Source organism: Thunnus albacares, chromosome 16 (assembly GCF_914725855.1).
Source record: "Thunnus albacares chromosome 16, fThuAlb1.1, whole genome shotgun sequence".
Taxonomy (NCBI): domain Eukaryota; kingdom Metazoa; phylum Chordata; class Actinopteri; order Scombriformes; family Scombridae; genus Thunnus; species Thunnus albacares.
Window position 1 is genome coordinate 923726 of NC_058121.1, and position 19709 is coordinate 943434.

The 19709-nt window shown below is 40.2% G+C and overlaps 1 protein-coding gene across 3 annotated transcripts in view; it reads right to left on the reverse strand.

The window, feature by feature from the left end:
* The window catches only part of meis2b (Meis homeobox 2b), a 29728-nt gene extending 13035 nt beyond the window's left edge, over positions 1-16693 (reverse strand). Inside the window, exons 1-9 of one of the 3 annotated variants that reach the window (XM_044376154.1) lie at positions 16469-16693; positions 16189-16300; positions 15554-15786; positions 14848-14989; positions 14598-14648; positions 14284-14334; positions 14012-14158; positions 10282-10396; positions 97-236 (exon numbers count right to left, since the gene is read on the reverse strand). In XM_044376154.1, the coding sequence (XP_044232089.1) occupies positions 97-236; positions 10282-10396; positions 14012-14158; positions 14284-14334; positions 14598-14648; positions 14848-14989; positions 15554-15786; positions 16189-16200 (891 nt within the window). In that variant the 5' untranslated portion in view covers positions 16201-16300; positions 16469-16693. Of the gene's footprint in view, positions 1-96; positions 237-10281; positions 10397-14011; positions 14159-14283; positions 14335-14597; positions 14649-14847; positions 14990-15553; positions 15787-16188 lie in introns of all 3 variants that reach the window. The other 2 variants (XM_044376153.1, XM_044376155.1) reach the window with 2 other exon arrangements.
* Between the last annotated feature and the right edge of the window lie 3016 nt (positions 16694-19709).

Sequence of the window (19709 nt, forward strand, 5' to 3'; positions counted from 1 at the left end):
TATTGTGTTTGGAAGCTATAAAAAGCCACAGCCTGATGTTGCTGTACAGAAAGCAGTGAAGGTAAACTTAACAGGACTCGGGGTAGATTCTTTTACCGTAAGGTGCTGGAAGAGCCACGCTCTCATTATATTTGTGGCTACTTTGGGGAAGATGCCTCGTTTCTTCTGCCTCTTCTTGTCCTGGTCATCCTCATCTCCGGTGCCTGGTGATGCCAGGCTGTTGTCGAGGCCGTCTCCTGTGATCAGAGACAAGAGGAGTCACATTACGAGAAAGCTTTAATTTGGCCCCGTCGCCTTCATCCTCCTCTGCAAAAAACCGAGCCATGAAAGGGCGTACAGAGGGAGATTGTGTTCCTATGTGGCACGGCAGCACAAGATTCTTCCTCTCACCTCTGCTTGACTCCCTGGCCACTGGATAATGAAGAAGAGTTTGTAGTGTGGGAGCTCAATAAAACCAAGAGCTATTAATACAATCTGAGCTATGCGTTTGACATGAGGTAATGACTGCAGGAGCTGTGCGCCTGACATGAAATAATGAACGCTCAAACTACAGTCGGGCTCGGTGCTATGTGCTCTTATTTATATGTGACCTCTGTCTGAAATAAGACTAATGATTTCCTTATAAAAAAAAAGGAAGAAAAACAATAACAAAAACACAAATCTAGTCTGTGAATGAAGTATGAACCCAATAACATCAAACCTTGTTCTGTCTGAAGTTGGACATGAGGCGTTCATTTGGGTACTGAGGCAGAATGAGGGGGGTGTGGGTGGGTGGGTCGGCAGGGGGTGAAGCCATCACCCTTGCGTTCCCATGTGTTTAGTGGCCGACACCCCCCCCACCCCACCCCACACACACACCCTCCCCCCTTACCCCCACCATCACAGAGAACGTCTGTGTCGGATTGTCTGCAGCACAGCGTCATGCTGGGCTCTGGATCCTGCCATTAGCAGCATCCCTGTTTGATTTCAGCTGGAAACTGGCGTGGATCGAGGCAGGAGGCTTCCTTTAAGCTGAGATTTCCGCCCCTGCTAGCTAACTCACTCCATCTCTCAGCACAAGGGGTACTCTGCTCCCTCTCCCTCTCTGCCATTAATTGTGCATCAGCCGAGATGATTTACTTTTAACAGTGGTGGTTATTTTTCTTGCCCTCGGGGCAGAGAAGCCTTGAAAGCCTGCCTGGAGGGCATGTGAATAATGCATCTGAGAGACTCCTCCCCCGAGGCGGGACAGGAACCCTACTTTTCTTAAGATTTGCCCTAGCATGTCTTTTTGTTTTTAGAGATGCATCAATCAAATGCGCCTATATGCACCATATTCATGCATAAATATTTCAGCTAATGAATATTGACATTAAAAAGGATGTGTTCTAGGGTCAGGGGCTCGGGGGGTTGTGGGAGTTTTGACGGATGGTGTCCAGCTCTGAGTCATGGACAAGGTACAGAGTTCACACTGCCTCTGTCCTCTACTCTTTACTTTGTTTTGTCCTCTACCTTTCATACAGCCTCTGCCAGTTAAGTTATTTCATGGGCAAAGGTTCCCTGAGGGGACAGGAGGAGGAATTTTTTCTCTTTCGAGTTTGTGAAACTTAATTTTTTAACTGGCTGGGTCAATTAACCCCTTAATTTGAAGTTTCTCCCTTTAAGTTGCAAGAATGTAAAAGTCATCTTATACCTCACTGTTTTACAATATTATATTCTGGGTCATCTCACTTCAGCTCTTCAGTGAAGCTTTGTTTCCACTGAGTGAAATATTCAAACCCAAGGCAACATGTTTTTATGGCTGCACCATTCCATGAAATGGAAATATTCTGGATGTGCATCATTTTATAAACATTTCCCTAAAATTCAGCCTGACCTATTTGGCATATTTGGAAGCTTGGACATCAAATTTTAATAATTATATTGGTTTCAACGTTGTTTGGCTGCACAGCATGAGTTTATACAGGGATAATTAACCAGCACAGAGTTTCATCAGCTGTTTTATTTAGGAACCTTAAAATAAGAAGAGCCGGTGGCCCAACTTTCGAGGACCGCCATCTTCAAATACTGAACATTGAATAGCCATGACTACAACATGCTAGATTTCATGCAATGATTTAACCTGGTTCCAGTCCTTAGAATTACTGCCTGTATCTCTAAATATGTCTACTGTTGCACTAATCGACCAATCAAATCCTTTAAAGTGGGATTATGTCATCTGTCTACATAGCTAACAAGCAAAAGTTTCATCCATGAGAAATAGTGACAGCAAAATGGATATAAAAATGGTGACAGGCATGATAACTTATAGAGATAGAAACTATATCAAGAGATAGAAACCTCCCATCAATTGCTACTCATGAGTGAAGGCAAAACAAAACAAAACAAAATAACCCATCACCAACCCTCAACAGGAAATTAGCAACATGAACACAATATCAAGCTGAATGAATGAAGTGAAATGAGTCTGATTAACAGGCTATAGTATTCTCTAAAAAGGGAAAGTCCATCCAACATAATTACATAAATAAAATAGTGGCCTCAATAACAGACAGTGGGCTAATATATTATTATAAATATTTGAGTAGTACTGTACTATTTTTTTTTAACAAAAAACTTTATACAAAGTGAAAGAAAGAAAGAAAGAAAGAAAGAGAAAGAAAGAGAAAGAAAGAGAAAGAAAGAAAAGAAAGAAGACTCACTCGGCCTAATTATATCTAAGGAAGGCACACTGTTCTCCCCTCCACAACCACCCCGCTCACCCTCAACACCCCACCCTGGTCCACCTCCTCTCCTCTCTTCAACCCTCTTTCTTCTGCTCCAGAGCGGGGAAAGCCGCAGGGCAGATCCTCTGCTACACTAATCGCTTCTGACTGTTCCCCAGCAACTCAGCCAATCTAACCAGTGTGTGACGGTGCAGTCTCAAAGTCGTACATCCATGCAAGTCTACCATGCCAGCCCCCCCCCCCTCACCCTCACCCTGCCCCCTCTTTTCTCTCTTCTCGCCCCCTCCCTGCCCCACCTTCCCTGTCACTGTCTGCACGCGTGACACCAGAGGGGGGTAGGGGGGTGGAGGGGAGGGGGGAAGATGGAAGGGTGGGCATTACCGCAGGGATGGCTGGAGTATTGCCCTGGGGCTAAGAAGAAAAACACACACACAAAATACAGCACCCTAAGATATAAGATATGTCTTCCTCGCCTTTCTACCGCCTTCTACCTCTGCTGCTCTTACACATCTGACTCTGCTCAGCCTGTGTTGTTATATATTTATACCTCTTTATACTATTTAGGTCATTCCAACTCAGCTGTTATAGCTTGTTTTCTTGTTCTTTTTTTTATTATTTTGCAAACATTTAGAAGCACTGTGCACACTGCAGGAATCATCTTACTTTGCAACATTTGTCAAAGTTTGTTGATGACTGGGTTCAGACAGTGTTTTTGTTGGGCATTATTGTTGTATTCTTTTCTGTTACTTTCTGTGGTTATTTATTTATTACTTGCAAAAACATTACTTTGGGTTTTTTTAATGCAGACACTGAAAATGATCTATTACTGTATCTATCTATGCGGGTGTATTTGTGTGTGCATGTGTATATTAACCTGAAGATATTAGGAGGATTTGGTGGGGTAAATCGTATAGTTTTGGAGATAGGGATAAGTCTGTTGAGTGGGATAGAATAAGAGAAATTAATTTTCTATTTACAGTACAATGCATGCAGTTTGTCAACATGCATTTGTGATTTGTATGCACGTGAAATTTTTTTCATCTACCTGAATATATTCATGCAAAAATAAAAAAAAATCTCAGCAAGTAGTAGTTGTATATCATTGACTCCTAAAAAGCTCTTATTTTCTTGTGAAATGTGAAAACACCTTGCAGTGCCGGGAGATCATTTAAGGTGTGTCCAATGCAAAACAGAAACAGTTTCAAGAATTATCGAGTCAATTATCATTTGTGAATGATCCACCACATTTGGTCTTGTCTCAATAGACTGACTACAATAAATTGATTTGTATTGGAAAATGGTTCACATAATCTTATTTCAATGGTAGACATTTTTCATTTGTTTTAAGATGTTTTAAGATTAGCAGATTACTCACTGCAAAATCATCCTACCAGTGCAAGGTTTTCGTCATGCGATTGCTTATTTTAGTATAAAAAAACAAATGGCTCACACTGTCTCCTTGATAATATCATGTCAGATATTCCTGACATTTCATGTTTCTTTTTTAAATCTAGTTTTATTTTCTCTGTCTGTACAGAGCTCTCTCTGTAGCTCAGAGACTGTTATGCTGGGCACAGCAGTCGGTGGATGACGTGTCCGTAAGACAAAGTGTGGAGCGGCTAGCAGAACTGATTGCCACACCCCCAGCAGCATCAGTGATGCAAAGCCAACGCGGCCTGTCTAATGAGCTCAGCGGGACCCTGATCCATCATCGGTGACACCTCGCGGCTCCTCCCCTTATTAGACATGATACACAGCTCTAAATGGAGCAGTCTGGAAGCTTTCCAAGACCCAGGGAATCCTCAGTGTTAGGAGGTGAACATAATGATTAGAAGCTGTTGATGGGGAGATGCAACTGTTTAAAGCCAGGCAATTTTGCATGCTTGAAGCTCCAGTGGCAGTGAGTTAATGCTTGAAAAACTCTTACTGCGCTACAGAAATCCATTGATAAGTTGCACTACACGGTCTCTAGTATGAAGAAGACAATGCTTTCTCTGGATGGAGGGCCAGTTTCCATTTCACTATTAGGTCATCCATCACACTGTGGGTGATGCGTGACTCTAAGTGTGAGCAAGCAGCATGGTAACTAAAGAATATAAATATCGGTAAATAAAATCTCAGCTCTCATTGAGAGAGGATGTGACTATTTTCTGTGATGTAGCCCCAATTTGTGTACTGTTTATTATAAATTATGTATTTTTAGGTCATACATCTTTTTTGCCTCTGCTCTAAAGGATCAGTTCACACAAATTATAATGAAAAAACATATGGTAACACTGCATTCATAAGCAGTACACAGACATTTAATAACTGGTTTATAACATACTACCACGGTCTGGGTTAATACTCTTTTCTGATTGGCCGGCAGGTGTTCGTTAAAACGTGTATTGCACACGTAGTTCTACTCACGTTTAATCACCGTTCTAAATTCATCTGCCACCCAACCTGTGACCATTGCAACATTAAAGAGTACAGCTGTCAAAGCTTACTCATTATGAAGTTTTGAAGAATGGGACGCAGCAGAGGAAAAAGAGATGGAGAAGAAAAGAAGGAAACCAAGTGAAAAACGGCAGGAGGAACCTGAAGAGCCTAAAATGCTAGAGGAAGAGAAGGATGAGATTAATACAAAAAACAGAGACTTTATCAAAAACAAAAGAACACTGATTTGGAGACATACTCTGCAGTTATGCTTAATGACACCTCATGTGAATTTTCATGCCTCGGTTCAGGCTGGCAGCAAGTACAGTGTGGCAAGTTGTCATGACAACAGTAAGCTCTTGCTTCATAACTTTTCGATTTTGAGTGTAAAACTTTCATCAAAAATTTGCGAATGCTTTTATTTTATATTGTTGTCAAATGACCATGGTATAAGCAGGAAAATCACTTTGTAGGGGTGCGTTAAATGATTTATCCCTTACATAATGTAGTTGTAAGCTTATATAAGGACATCTTTATGTGTTTTTAATGCATAGTATTTGTCCATAATTATACTATTTTATGTTATTACGACTGTGTTTTGCCATTTTGTCATTCATTATCTGTTTATAAGAGCTGAGTTATAGTTGTTGACATATGCATTAATAAAGACTTACATCTGCTTATAACTACATCATAATGTGTTACAAATGACTGATTAGATGTTTACAGTGTATGCTTCTTATAAATGCTAAATAGTGGGACTTAAAGTGTTACCAAACATATTTTCAATATCGGAACGCCATCTTCTCTGAGTGTGCACTGTCTGCAAACATTGAGTTACCTATAGTGTCTATATTTTGAAATGTAGACTAAACATATAACAGCAACATGGTGTGGAATTGATTCTTTTACCATGGTGTAGCCAGCATACATCTTGATGTTTGACATACTTTCCAAATTATTACCCATTGAGAAGCAGATAAAGCAATGTCAATACTGTGCTCCCTGGACAAAAGAGTACTGTTGTGTGTGATCACTAGCTGATTACAACTATTTGTTACACAAACCAGGAGCCAATCAGCAACAAGGAACTACAGAAAACTGCCAAATGGACCATGATGTTTCACATTTTGAGAGGAAAATGCCGGGTCAGCATGCCTGCTGCGATTACGTAATTGACATGATGAAAAAACCGGTGCAAGAAATATGAGTACTTCTTTAGTTGCAAGTACAGTACTTCCAAGGAAAATTGTTTACAGTGAGGTTAAACGTCATTTTTCAATGCTATGAGCACCAAACATAAATTCAATTCACTTTTAGAGTACTGGGGTGGAGGCAGAAATCTTAGCAACAGATAACTAAAAAATGATCTCCATGGATAGATACAACTAAAGTGACTGAAGTAAATGTAAATATTTTCTTTAAATTTGCCTGAACTGACCCTTTAGAAATAAAATGTGTCCAATTATTAGTGTGTATAATATAAAATTTGGATATTCCTTTTCATATAAAAAATATACAAATTTGTTGTGAGAGCAGGCACAATGATGTGTTCTTTCCTCTCCCTCTACATCCACCATTATCTCTCTCTGCCCTCCCCCATCCACCCTCACTGTCTTTTTTCCTCTCGTTGTAAAACATTTCTGAGATGCACAGCATGACAGATGCAACAGGGACATTAGCCTGCAGTGTCAGTGAAGCTGTGATGTCATTGGCATGTCAGCACCTCCACCTCGCTGCATTCCTTCCTCCTGACTCCAGGCTCTGGATGTGACAAAAAGATGCAACACATCCTGTTCCTCACATTCCATTTCTCAACACGAGTGCGCAGGATCTTTTCGAGTCACTCCCACTGCCTTTTGTTTTATTTCGGTCTTTGTGATGGACATTTCAAGCCTCCCCCATGTCCTCCCCCAGACCCCTTCCAAACATTCCTGGGATAGCTCAGCCCCTTTAGCTGTGGTCAACAGCAGTCACCCTGGGGGTTGAGGTATCAAAGAGAGACCTCTCTGCATATCACACAGCTTACAAGGCAACAAGCAAAGCCTGGGAGCTTACAGAGAAGCAGGCAGCCATGAGACAAACCGCCAGCTCCACAATGGATGGGATCATCTACCTGTGGTTAGCCAGGGCTGGAAGCCACATCGCCACCACTTAAGTGTTCCCAAATGACAGTGGATTTTAAAAGGTTTCATCGGACCATGCAGGCATGACTAATGACATCTCTCTACAGTGAGGATGCTTGCCTTTTGTGGGACTGACAGTAAATTTCAAACTCTGATAATCATTCTGATATCACAGGAATATTCCAGAACCTCATGGTTCTCTTTGTCATTTGTTATTTAAAAAAACCTTAGTTTGATTTAGGAACTCAAACAACAATCTCCATAGACTAACCTGGAGGTTACTCCCAGAAGATTTCAAATGGAATTCTTCCATAAGGTTTGGGATACATTCATATAAATAAATGAATATAATAAATATATGAGATTTGTAGCAAGCAAAGGCTTAAGATATTGACTCATTTTGTTCAACAAGGTAAATCTTTGTAACTGTGGCCATCATTTCTATCAGTTATAATGTACTGTGAACATGGCAATATCAAGTGTGATGGGTCAAGAAACACAAACAGTCAGACAATTAGACAGGTTGTAAATAAACCAACCAACTATTTGGCTTCTGCAGCTACTTTAATTATTTTTTTTTTGGGGGGGGGGGGGGTCCCAAAATGTGTACTGATCTGGGTCTGGTCTGAGACACAATATCTGGTCTTCAGCATGAAAGTTGGATGTGCTACACACCCATACTTTAATTTCTACTTTAAGACACACTACTTCATGCACTGTCACTGAACTTTGTACTGGATGATGTGCTGCAGTTTCTTCCAATATGTAATTCCTGGAGAAAAAGTCATCACTGACTTGATGCATGAGATGGAAAACATTTACCTTTTCAATATTCAACCTAAACTACAATCTCTCCCTAAGTTCAAGTGTTGAAGTTGCCTAAACTTCACAGCATGTGAGACACGGGTGGTCAACCCTGGTCTTCAATGTCAAAGTCCAGAGCTTTGTAGGCCCAACCATCCATGCCGACCACTTTCCTATGACTGTGCAGCATAAAAACATCATCAGCATTTCCTGTATTGGAAAAAAAATGTTGCCAGAGAGACATAATCCAGGTAGCAGTTGTTTCGTCCTAGATGTTTTTTTCTAAGGAAATTAGCAGAATATAGACATACTATATGTTGTGGGAGGAACTAAATCTCCCAACATTTGGTTCCTGCTAGATTTTCTTCTCAGTTTGAAACTGACCATATAAAACGTCAACAATGAAGAGGGAGGAAATTTGGAGATAGTCTGTAACCGTTAATGCAGACCAGTTAGATATGAACATAATCTGCTGGATATTGTCTTTTTGCTCAAATCAGTGTACCTCATGAAAAATGTAACAGCCCTTTTCAAATTCTGCACTCATTATAGATGTGATGATAGCTGTTATTATGCAGGCCATCTACCTGCTCCAAATGAGATTAGCATGAAACGCCTCTAACTGTTCTTCCTATCCTTTCAGGTTGTGTGTTTGACTCTACCCCGGCATAAGAATAGGCTAGAAACAAGGCAGAAAGAGCCAGGGAGAAGCAGCAGGTAGCATGCAGCCAATCCTGCTGCAGCAACCACAGCTCTGATCATTCTGGCCTCTTCTTTTCCTTTGTTCCTCATACATAAAGTGCTCTGTCCTTACATCCCCACGGGGGGTTTTCTGCACCCCCATCCTCTATGCATTCTCTGCCAGGTCAAAAGGCCATGGACCTTGGGTTTTCCCCCACTGTTTTTTAAAAAAAGCCTAAAGGAAAGAAGCTATTCACACCATGGCCTTTCTCAGCTCACCTCAACAAACAACTTAAAGATACTCAATGGCTAAATTATGAGTTACCATAACATACATGTCACACTCTCAAGTTGCTGCAGGTAGCTAAGATAATTTTCAAAAGCACTGGGTGTAAAATCAAAGGAAGAGTCTTGATCTGTTACTGATTGTCTCTTAATCCTCTGAGTTTCTCTTGTCTTGCAAAGCATCCTCCTATTGTTCTCATCAATGCTCTGCTCATTGATGCCTGATGGGCAGAGGGTGGAAAGTTGCTTTAAAGTCCATTCTATTTTTACTGTGGCCAAATGGGAGAAAAACAAAAACAAGCCATAAAACCCTTATAGCCTTCAATTAGCACATCAGAAATCACATAAAGTGCAGGAACACCAGGGCGACAGAAGAAGGGCCATGACGGCATCAGAGAGAAAGAGTAGAGCAGAGTAAACTCACAAGATCTCTTCATCACTGCTAACTGAGCTGTAACTGAGATCCCACACTGTCTGTAAAAGTGAGGGCTATTCATTCATTTGGAGCCAAAAATAGATGGAAAAATCAACATTATTTGCTCTATAGGTGTTTTACTTTATAATGTGTTAATTTAAATGAATTTGTGTTTTTCTTATTGTCAACAAATACCATAAAAAGCCAAATCCAATAATGCATTAAGTCGTCTCTCCTTCAAGCCCATTTTATTAGCTTTAAAAGTAGTCAAATTTAAAGATATTGAATCTATAAAAAAGGAATGACCATGTTCAATACGCACCGTGTGTAATTTTTTTAGAATATAGAACACTCCCTGGTTGCTAAAACTCCCAGAAAAAAACAGATGTCACTGCCTCAATGGTAACTTTAACCTTGTTCTCAGTTACTTTCTGACTTCTTTGCTCTACCCGTGGCACTCAGCTCCAAGCCCATTGGTTCATACTGAAGACATAAATCTCAAAAAATGGATAACAAATATAAAGCTTTTCATTTTTTTAAAGGCTTAAATATTTCTGACCACTGTCACTTTTAGCAAATGTTATTCAAACAGGAAGACATTTGTTTTCAGTGGCTCAGTGGATAGACACGCAGTGTGAGGGGTACGTACCTGCAAAAGCAGTCCTCACTAAACTTAGATTATATGTTTTTAATCACTGCAATTAAGATAAAGTGATTAGATGAACCGAGTGCATGAACTTTCAAGAAATAATCCCCCTGAGTCACCGGGCAGCAGCTCCCATGCCTCAGAGAGAGGTCACAGGAAAGTCACAGCTTTGATATGGAGGATGCCTGCGGGCTCTCTTACCGAGTTCACTGGTGTTGTCTCCACTCTGGGAGACGTGTCCCCCACTGGACGGTCCCGGGGTGCCCACAGAAGGCGTGGAGTGGGCGTCATCCAAGTCTCTCCAGGACGCTGGGTTCTGAGAGGTCAGGGAGAGGTCCACACACCAGGGGACAGGAGATAAGGAAACAGAGAAGAAGAGAGGAGAAGGGAAAAAATAGCTTAGGAAGGTCCAGTAGGTCCTGTATGAGGTCCATTATGCAATTTCCCAAAGACACAAAGACAGCTGCGGAGTGTGATTAGCATAGCAAGGCAGTAAACAAGTTGTCAAAAATGTGACAAAAGATCAACATTACCATTCTGTCCGAGGAGTTTTTGAAAATGTGTTGTGGAGAGAATAAGAGTAAGAGTTTAGAAGACAGTTTGGTAACCCTGCAGCATGTGAACCCTCTGGTGTCCTGGCTCTTTCTGTGACCAGTGTCAGGAGAAACCCTGTATTTATGGGCCTGCTGGTCAGGCCACTCAGACAGCCATAAGCCCAAGCCAAACAGCAGATCTCCCTCTTCAGCCTCTCTGCGTCAGCTGTTTGCCGGATGGTGATCAGATGAAGAGCTCGGCAGATGACAACAAGAAGCACGGGGACAATGGCGCAGTGTGAATGAGGCCTCTCACCGACGGCCCCTCTTTTCTTATCCAGCCACACAATAATTACAACTCCTCAGTACACACAGCTACTCAAAGAGGAGCCATGTGTTTCCACGTTTATCAAGCTAATGAAGGTCTTATTTCCTAACACCCCATATGTTAAAACCCAATTAAAAGGAGCAGAGGGCACCTTACAGGCAGGATGTCATGTGTATTTGATTCATACACACATGAAGAGAACTCAACCAAACATTCATGTTTACCTCATACAGTAGTTCTTTTCCTCATACTGTCACCCAAATGATTAAATTCCTACACCTAATGACCTGTGGCACCAAACACAAGGTAAAGACAGCTACCAAAATGTAAACAAGCTTTATGTTTCTCTCCATTATGGCAAACATTGTGAATGAAGGGATGTTTGCTCAGCACAGTCAAGTCAAACTGGGCATTGTTACACCATTATTAACCTGTCAACTTCCTACGGACACATGACTCACCACAAGATTTTGAATTAGTGAACATACATAGGGACCAAATGTTTCTGTTATTGGGAAAGACACATACCAGGCTAGTGTGAATACTCTGGAAATATATTTACATCTACTGCATTTAAACAGGAGATGTGATCCAGAGAGACGAGTGCAATCTCAGGGCTGCTCCAGGGACTATGCAAAACATACTGTATATTTTACATATGCATATTTTAATATACTTAATAGCATAACAATTGCTGGACAAAATACTGTTGAATTATTAAAAATCCTGGCAAAAAAGAAATAAAAATACAGTACAGTAGGTGTGTGATGACACTCACAGTTGTGTACTGTTGTTAGCAATAATGCTGTGGTTGTTTTGTTACAGTTTTGATGGTTTTTGTTGGCTTTTGTTTGGCGTGTAAATCACAATGGATGGATGTAACATTTGAGAGATGCTCTCCAACTAAAAAAGATGAAGATGAAATGTTCCCGTTCAGGGTTTTTAGTGTGTGACATAGATCTTTAGAAAACATTTTCACATTTAGACGGTTTAGTGTGGTGATGAATCGCAGTGGACAGTGTTGCCTGATTGTGATATTGAGAGTGTGACTTTAATGAAGCAGTGTATGGAGTGTGCATGAAACCTCCCTCACTCTGTGTTATGGAGGTACAAGTGAAAAATGACACTAGTGTGGGCTGTAATAAAAATATTTCATCTCACATGATGCTGCTTTAGATGCTTTTTTTGTTATTTGCATCACGGGAATCATCAAAATGACATTTACCAACAAGTCATTTAGTCTTTGACTTAATTGTAGAAAGTATTCTAAAATAATTCAAAATATTCAAAAATTATAAATAAGTATTGAATCAGTGCAGTTTTTCTTGATCTAGTGCAGAACTGAATGTCACTCTTGGAGAAAACATCATTTTAGGACTCAATAGACTAAATATTCAAATTGTGATTTTTGTGTGGGGAACAAAAGATCAGCAGCAGCTTCAGTTCAAACTATCAGCCTGCAAAGTCTCGGTGGAGGCCCAGTGGCGAACACACAGCAGCGTCCGACAGATGAAACACACAAACATACCAGTACACATGCAGACATGCTTTTAGCCCTGGTGAATGATAAACAGATCATGGTACACTCAGTGGTTAACATTCATGTTTGTTACACAGCTGTGCATGTCTTTGTACCCAGAGGAGAGCAAGCACATCCATTATGCAGCAGCCGTTAGGAGGAAGGCATTACAGCAGGAGAGTGTCCTGTCACATCAACTGGTGGCCTCACACACACACAAACACACACACACACACGCAAACTGTCTTTTGTTGCGTGATACAGAGAGAAGCATATTTACAATTGTGCTCTCAAGAACAAAGAGAAGGTACGTTCATGGGATACGTGCTGGGATTTTGCGCTGAAGCTGCAGTTAATATTTTGTGCTAATATTGAAATTTGACAATTTTCCTGCCTTTGCAAAACAGCACTGAAAGACAGTTTGAGTCAAGGTTTATCCCTGATGTCAAGCTGAACAAATATAAGTATATATTTCATTAAATGTACAATCTAACACTGCTGCTGCTGCTACATGTAACTTTTCACATCTGAATTTGCTTCTTTGTAAATGAGCACAGGTGCCAAAACTAGGAAGAGGCGTGTGTAAAGCACACAGCAGGGGGTGGCACTGACAAAGACCCCCCTCCACTCCAGCTATAATAATCCTATTGGCTGAGAAACACCAGGCTGAGTGGAGTGAAGCCCAACAGTAAACACAACACTAGCAGCTCAGCTGCACTTTATGCCATGGAGGAGGATCATCATCATCATCATCATCACCTCTGTCTACTTTCCTGTTCAACTCAATACAGATCATTATAAACAGACATTTCAGTCGTTCTTCTTAAAATTCTCAACTGTTCATATTCTTAACAAAGCAGTTTCTCTTTCACCCTCCTGTTGTCCTCCCGGGTCAAAACTGACCCGGGAGGACAACAGGAGGGTGAAGTCTTACTGAAATCTTTCTCTGAGACTCTGCATAGTCTCTGCCCCCAGCAGCCATCACACAGCAAACAACAGCAGTCCTCAGCATCATCAGCGCTGCCAAAACAACTTTTCATCATGTTTCATGAGATTTCTGAGATTTTTAAATCAGTGAAAAGGCCTTATTTTAAAAGGCTAAATGTATTCAACTGTAATATCCTGACAGATTCACTAATACAAAGTCAGTGCAGAAAATATTTTGAAATGACAGGCAAAAGGAAGGAGTCACACTTTGAACATGTTAGTAAAGTGTGAGAAATTCCACCATCTTTTTCCTTCTCAGATTGAATTGTTTTTAGAGGAAAAACTCTCCAGAATTTTTGTTTTTAAAAAATTCAAAGATTAGAGAGTCAGAAAAACAGAATATTGTTTTGTGTTTTTCCTTCTCCCCGAACCCAGACTGGTCAGCAGCATAGCCACTTGTGTGGACAAAGAAGAGCTGCATGTCAGCCTTTTTTATAACGGGAATAATAAGAGTTCATCTTAAGAGAGACATCTGGTGATCAAAGAAAATTGTTATTTCTTATATTGCAGCCACCGCTGTCGTTGCAAGGTTGGTGAGAAGAGAAGCTCTCTGTTTCTACTCACATGATCTGCGAGGTTGGTGGAGGATCCTGACAGGTCGTCGAAGTCCGACTTGCAGACGTCTCGCTCCTCTATGACCAGGTCGATGGGCATTTTCCCTTTCAGGCAGCTGATGTACCGGTGGCAGAAGTTATCACAGAGCTCATGAACCTGCAAAAAAAATCCTGTTTTTAATTTCGATTTTTCGAGTTTTATTTAAAAAAAAAAAAAGAATTATTCCGGCATTAAAGGGGGCAAAAAGGAATCAGCCATCAGTGACGGAACATAATCTTTACCTTCTCTAATTCCAGCAGATGGAATCGTAAGACTTGAATCGCTTGAATCATCTAAAAAAACAAATATATATTAAATCACTACAACAATACAGAATAAATGAACAGGATGTAGACGCCCACGGCACAACAATAATGAGCTGTGTGTTTTTTGCTAATTACCAACATAAAACAAATATATATACTTTTCCTTCGTTACAAAAATGAATGTGTCCTGAAGGTGTGATGTTGCTGCAGGCAGTCTATGACGTCCCGCTGCACACAGAGAGCAACAGTCCCCCACAGAGAACAGCAGACAAACACAACAAAATGCTCACCAAGTTATCCAGCTCCGGGTTAGAAGAAAATAAAGGTTTCTCTGCGCGGATCTGAAGTGAGAAGAAAAATGAAAAGCGGCAGTTGGTTTCATGGCGCGTTGTTTCAAAAATGATATTGCTTTTCGACTCCAATAAGGAGAGTTGATCGTCATACTTTACACCTCATTATAATCATTATAATATATAATAATTAGTCAACTGTAGATTTTATTTTTTATTATATCTTAGCTGTATATAATCTGCCTCCTACCTGTTTTGCAAAAACTGCTATGTCTTCATTGAAGGAGTCGGAGGAGCAGACGTCTCCTCCCGCCACTCCGGGCTCTCTGGGCGTGCAGGTCGCCAGCTCGCACTTCTCGAACACCAGAGCCAGCAGAGGGAATAACGGGTGGCTGCAACACAGGCGATGACAGGCCCATTTTTATTCTCCAGCCATTCTTAGGGCCTGTACATGAACTATTGCCTATATCAATGCAGCGGCAGATAATATTTAACATGAGGCCAATGCTAATGTCGCTTTGTAAGCTGTTACACATATTTATTTATTCCTCCTTAATGCAAGTGAATAAATGTGCCGCTGGAGAGAGATTATTTCATCTGTTTCCAAAGCAAAACAACCTGTTCAGAGATTTGAATCATTTCTTGATGGCAGTGAGGGGAAAAGTCTTGTTTCCATTAACAACAAATCTGATAAAAGTGGAACTGCTTTGGAATTTACTAGAATTATTCCCACTCATTAGCGGGTTATATTATTAATTCTAAAATGAAAAAAAAAAAAAAAAAAATCATTCCAAATGTATATTCCATGTCAATCTGACTTTCTACTTAACAGCTGAAATCAAAGCTGTTGGTGCTTAATAAATGACAATAACAAGATATTTAATGTATTTATAATTGTTTATATTACCTCATAACTTTAAAAATGTAACATTATTATTATTATTACTATTCCACACCCATAAATCTGGTCCTTGTCTCTCTTCAGTGCGTCGTTGACCGCGCTGCCCATGCTGCTGGGCATGATGTTGTGCGGCGCATGGGCTCCATAGTGCTGCGTTGGATGCGGGGGCGGCCCGTGGTTCAGGTGGTGGACTTGGGGCAGAGGCCGGGGGGCGTGCGGGTCTCCGTACATGGAGGTGGGGACTCCGACTCCGTCCATTGCGCCTCCATAATGAGCCAGCTCGTCGTACTGGGGTGAAAGTTGAAGATGACATTAAAGAGTTGAGCATATTACATGAGGCACAGAAGAAGAAAATCAATTATTTTTAATCAGAAAGAATTAATCAGAGGAAAACATCAGTTCATATTGGCTTAGATGCTAGAGTAAGGGTATACATAGGCCTTAGACGCGGTGTGCGAATTAAATCTAGCGAACAGACTTTGGAGTTGATATATTATTTTAGTTTAAAAATCAGTTGCTAAATTAGTTTATTTTTTGCGTAAAAGTTCACATCCTGTTTTTCATGCATGTGTAATTGAATTACTTAAATCTTGTTTAAGGATGTAAAATGCTCAGTGGTGAAAATGGATAACCATGAGCAAATCATTTAAATAATAAAAAATCAAAAATAATATGTCAAATCAGACGTACCCTTTGCGCCATCTCCGTGCGCAATTTCCAAAAAAGGCGTAAGGAGATGTTTGGTGTTGCAGAGCGGTGTAGATGATGACTTTAAAATCCAGGAGGGAATTATAATCCTGTCCTGTTTTTTTTGGCAGTGAGCAAGATAGTAATGGGTGAAAGCAATGCAAAGTGATCAAAAACAAGAAGGAAACATCATCTGTCCTCACGTTACCGAGTGTGCCAAAAAAAGCGCACTGGCAACTCCTGTGTTTCTTCAACGAGGGGATTAGTGATAATCTGATCGGACCTGTGTGTTTGATGTTAGTTCCGAGCATCAGTTGCCACTTTCACAGGAATGCGCTGACGGTCCGCGGCTCAGTCCTCGTGTCCATGTGTCTGCGCGCCTACACGCTCACTGTCCGCAGGTTGGCTGTGGAGCCGCTTTTAGGACCGCTCTGTGATCTGCGGGACACGCTGATGACGGAACGTGGAGGAGCAGGGTGGGTGCAACAACCAGCCCCACTTTACTGTCAAGATACTGTGAGTGGAGACGACGTTTCCCGGTTATTACTTTCAAAATAAAACCCGTACGACCAGGAAGCAATAAAAACTTTATTGATCTGACAGGGAGTGTAAGTCCGTCACCGTATCAGATGGATGTGCCAAATATAGAATATAAAATGGAAATTATATAAGAAAGAATAATTGTGCAAAATAGGAAATGGGACAAAAACATGAGACAATGAAAATGTCGCAATTAGCAGGTTATCTCAGGGCACAATTAACCTGGGTAAATATGTTCATGTTTTAACAGTGTATTTTGTGCAAATAGAAGAACTAATACAAGTAAATATATTAACCTTTCAAACCTTTTCTATATCTTTAGTGTGCATTTCCCTCTGAAATAGAGACTCTTATCATACTCAGTATACTCATGCATTTACTGAGCATGAAACTTTATCTTCTGTCTGAAATTGTTTACTGTCTGAAATGTTATGTTGTTTATGTATGATGTCTGTTTATGTTGATCTTGCTGACAAAAAATGACGTATATAAAAACTTGAATTTGGACAAGCGGTCAACTGAGAACAAAGAACTTTACCTGAAATTTGCTTGTTTGAGGCCTTTAGTCATTTCAAAACCAACCTCAGTGTGACATGTGTGTAGCCTATGAATGGAAAATAAAATAAATAAAAAGAGCTTTGGTCATTTGAACAAGACTTTTGTCAGTGGATGTCATGTTGGACATCATGCTCATAGACCAAAAAACGACTCATTCGCACACACACACACACACACACACACACACACACACACACACACACACACACACACACACACAAAATGCAAAAAAAACATGCATTGAAAAGAAATCACTCATGCTTTATATTACTGCTGTCAATGTCCCAAAGCATATTTAGATTTTTCATTGGGTTTTTATCTCCTAAGCATCAGTTTGCATTTATTAATCACCATCACAGTTATTTTGATTGTGAATAATTCAGTGTGAACAGTTCTGATAAGTTCACACACACAGTTGAATTAATGTGATGCATTAACTAAGTGAATTAAGTTGAATTAAGGAACTGAAACCACTAGCTGGCTGGAAGGAAAACCACATCCAGAAGTCTAAAACACTGGTATGTTTTGAGAAATGATGATTTTTTTTAAAGCCACAACAGGTGAACCAAGTTAAGATATTTTAATGAGGAGTTATTTTAATGAAATCATTATTGAACAATTAAAAGAGTGAAAACGTACACAAAGAATATTTCATTGCAGGTGGTTACAGATGGTCTTTACCTTATCAGAAACCTCACACTGTCACAACTATCACACCGTGTTCATACATTTCATTCCATAGACCTGAGCAGGCCTGAAGCTCCTGCTGTAAAAAGAACAAAATGTTGATGCGTTTATTTTGACAAAGAAAACTTCCCTTTTCCGGTCTTAGTGTGTTTCATTTGTGTGCAGCTTGACGCTACTCCAGCCTGCATGGTTCCACCATGTGAATAGGTGGACCGGAGACTGTGACGCGCCACCGGCTGTTAGCCTGGTTCGTATTGGAGGAAGCGGTTGGTGACGCAGATGGACTGTCAGAATCTCAGAATGAATCCATAAACAGGCCTTTACTACTACTTCCATCACCACTATCACTACTTCTGCTACCTTTATTGTTCATTTAATGTTCTACTTTCTTTGCTGCTCCACAGGAGGTTAGAGGTCAAAGGTCATGCTCTGGAGCTGGTGGGGTCAGTGTCCTGCTCAGCACCATTTCAGCAGGTGACTACCCCAACTGTTCCTGAAGAGCAATTTCATTTTTGACCAGAAATTTTGATTCTACCTTGTAAAGCTACCTGCAAATGTCCCTTGAATGTCCAGGAGATCCCCTGTTTACTGGGATTAGTGTTTCTGTTCTTTTCTTTTCTTTCACAAAATTCGAAGGAATTTGAATCTCCAGATTTCGTTTGATATATCTCAGTGGAAACCTTGTGTGGCAGGTTTCAAATTCACACTGCTTTATAATTCTGAATTCTTTATTATAGTTATAAAATCATTAGGCTTGAATGTTCTTGCTCACATATTGTCTATTTAGGGATAAGAAATTCAAGATCTTTTATTCCCTTCTGTTTCTATGTTGATCAGAATGAGAGTCACATTTAAATGATTGTTTTTATTTTCTTACAATGCCAAGCTTTTAAAAATTCTTGCTTTTTCTGCACATGGCAACTATGATATGAGAAAGGTTAGGGAAAGATCGTTCCACACAGTTAATATAGAGACAAATGTTAATTGCAGTGACAGGAGGTGGTAAGCGTCACTCTCTTTCATGAAAGCCAGACAGGTTACATACTCATCAACCACCCTACCCTACATATGGCACACACTGCTTCCTGCATCATCACAGAATGCTGGCATTGGACATAAATCCTGAGGTGGATTGAGCCTAAAATCTAAACAATTTTAAAGCGTAAGATCATAAAGATTCACTTTTCAACAGGGAGAAATGATTTTGTCACACTGATAAAGGCATCAGATCAGAAAATGTTTATATGTGTCATTCTAAAGGGCACAAATGATGTATTTTGTCATTTAATTTTGAAGCCTTGTTAACATACACTGTCCAACTGCCAGAAACACTCACTAGAGCCCCAATCTGTGTTAATCCGCAACTGAAAATAGTCTCCTCAAAAATGCAGAATTTCCTTTGGTTTGAGTAATGTTAAAAACTACAATAACCAGCTGTTTTAAGAAATTTCTGAGCCTTTTATATATTTACATTTTCAGCAGGAACCAAAGACTTTGGGCTGTGAAGAGAAGTCAGAAAATATTGAGAGACAGATTAAAACATAGTTGGTTTTGGTCTTGTCATGAAATTTGTTGACAAAAAAATAGAATAACACCAGACTTATGACAACAATGTGCGGTAAAATGATAAAAAGCCAGAATTACAAGAATATATTGACATTAAAAGAATATTACATGAAAATCATTGATTATTATTGCATAGTGACTGGTATTTCAAAATGAATGTTGCCAAGTTATAT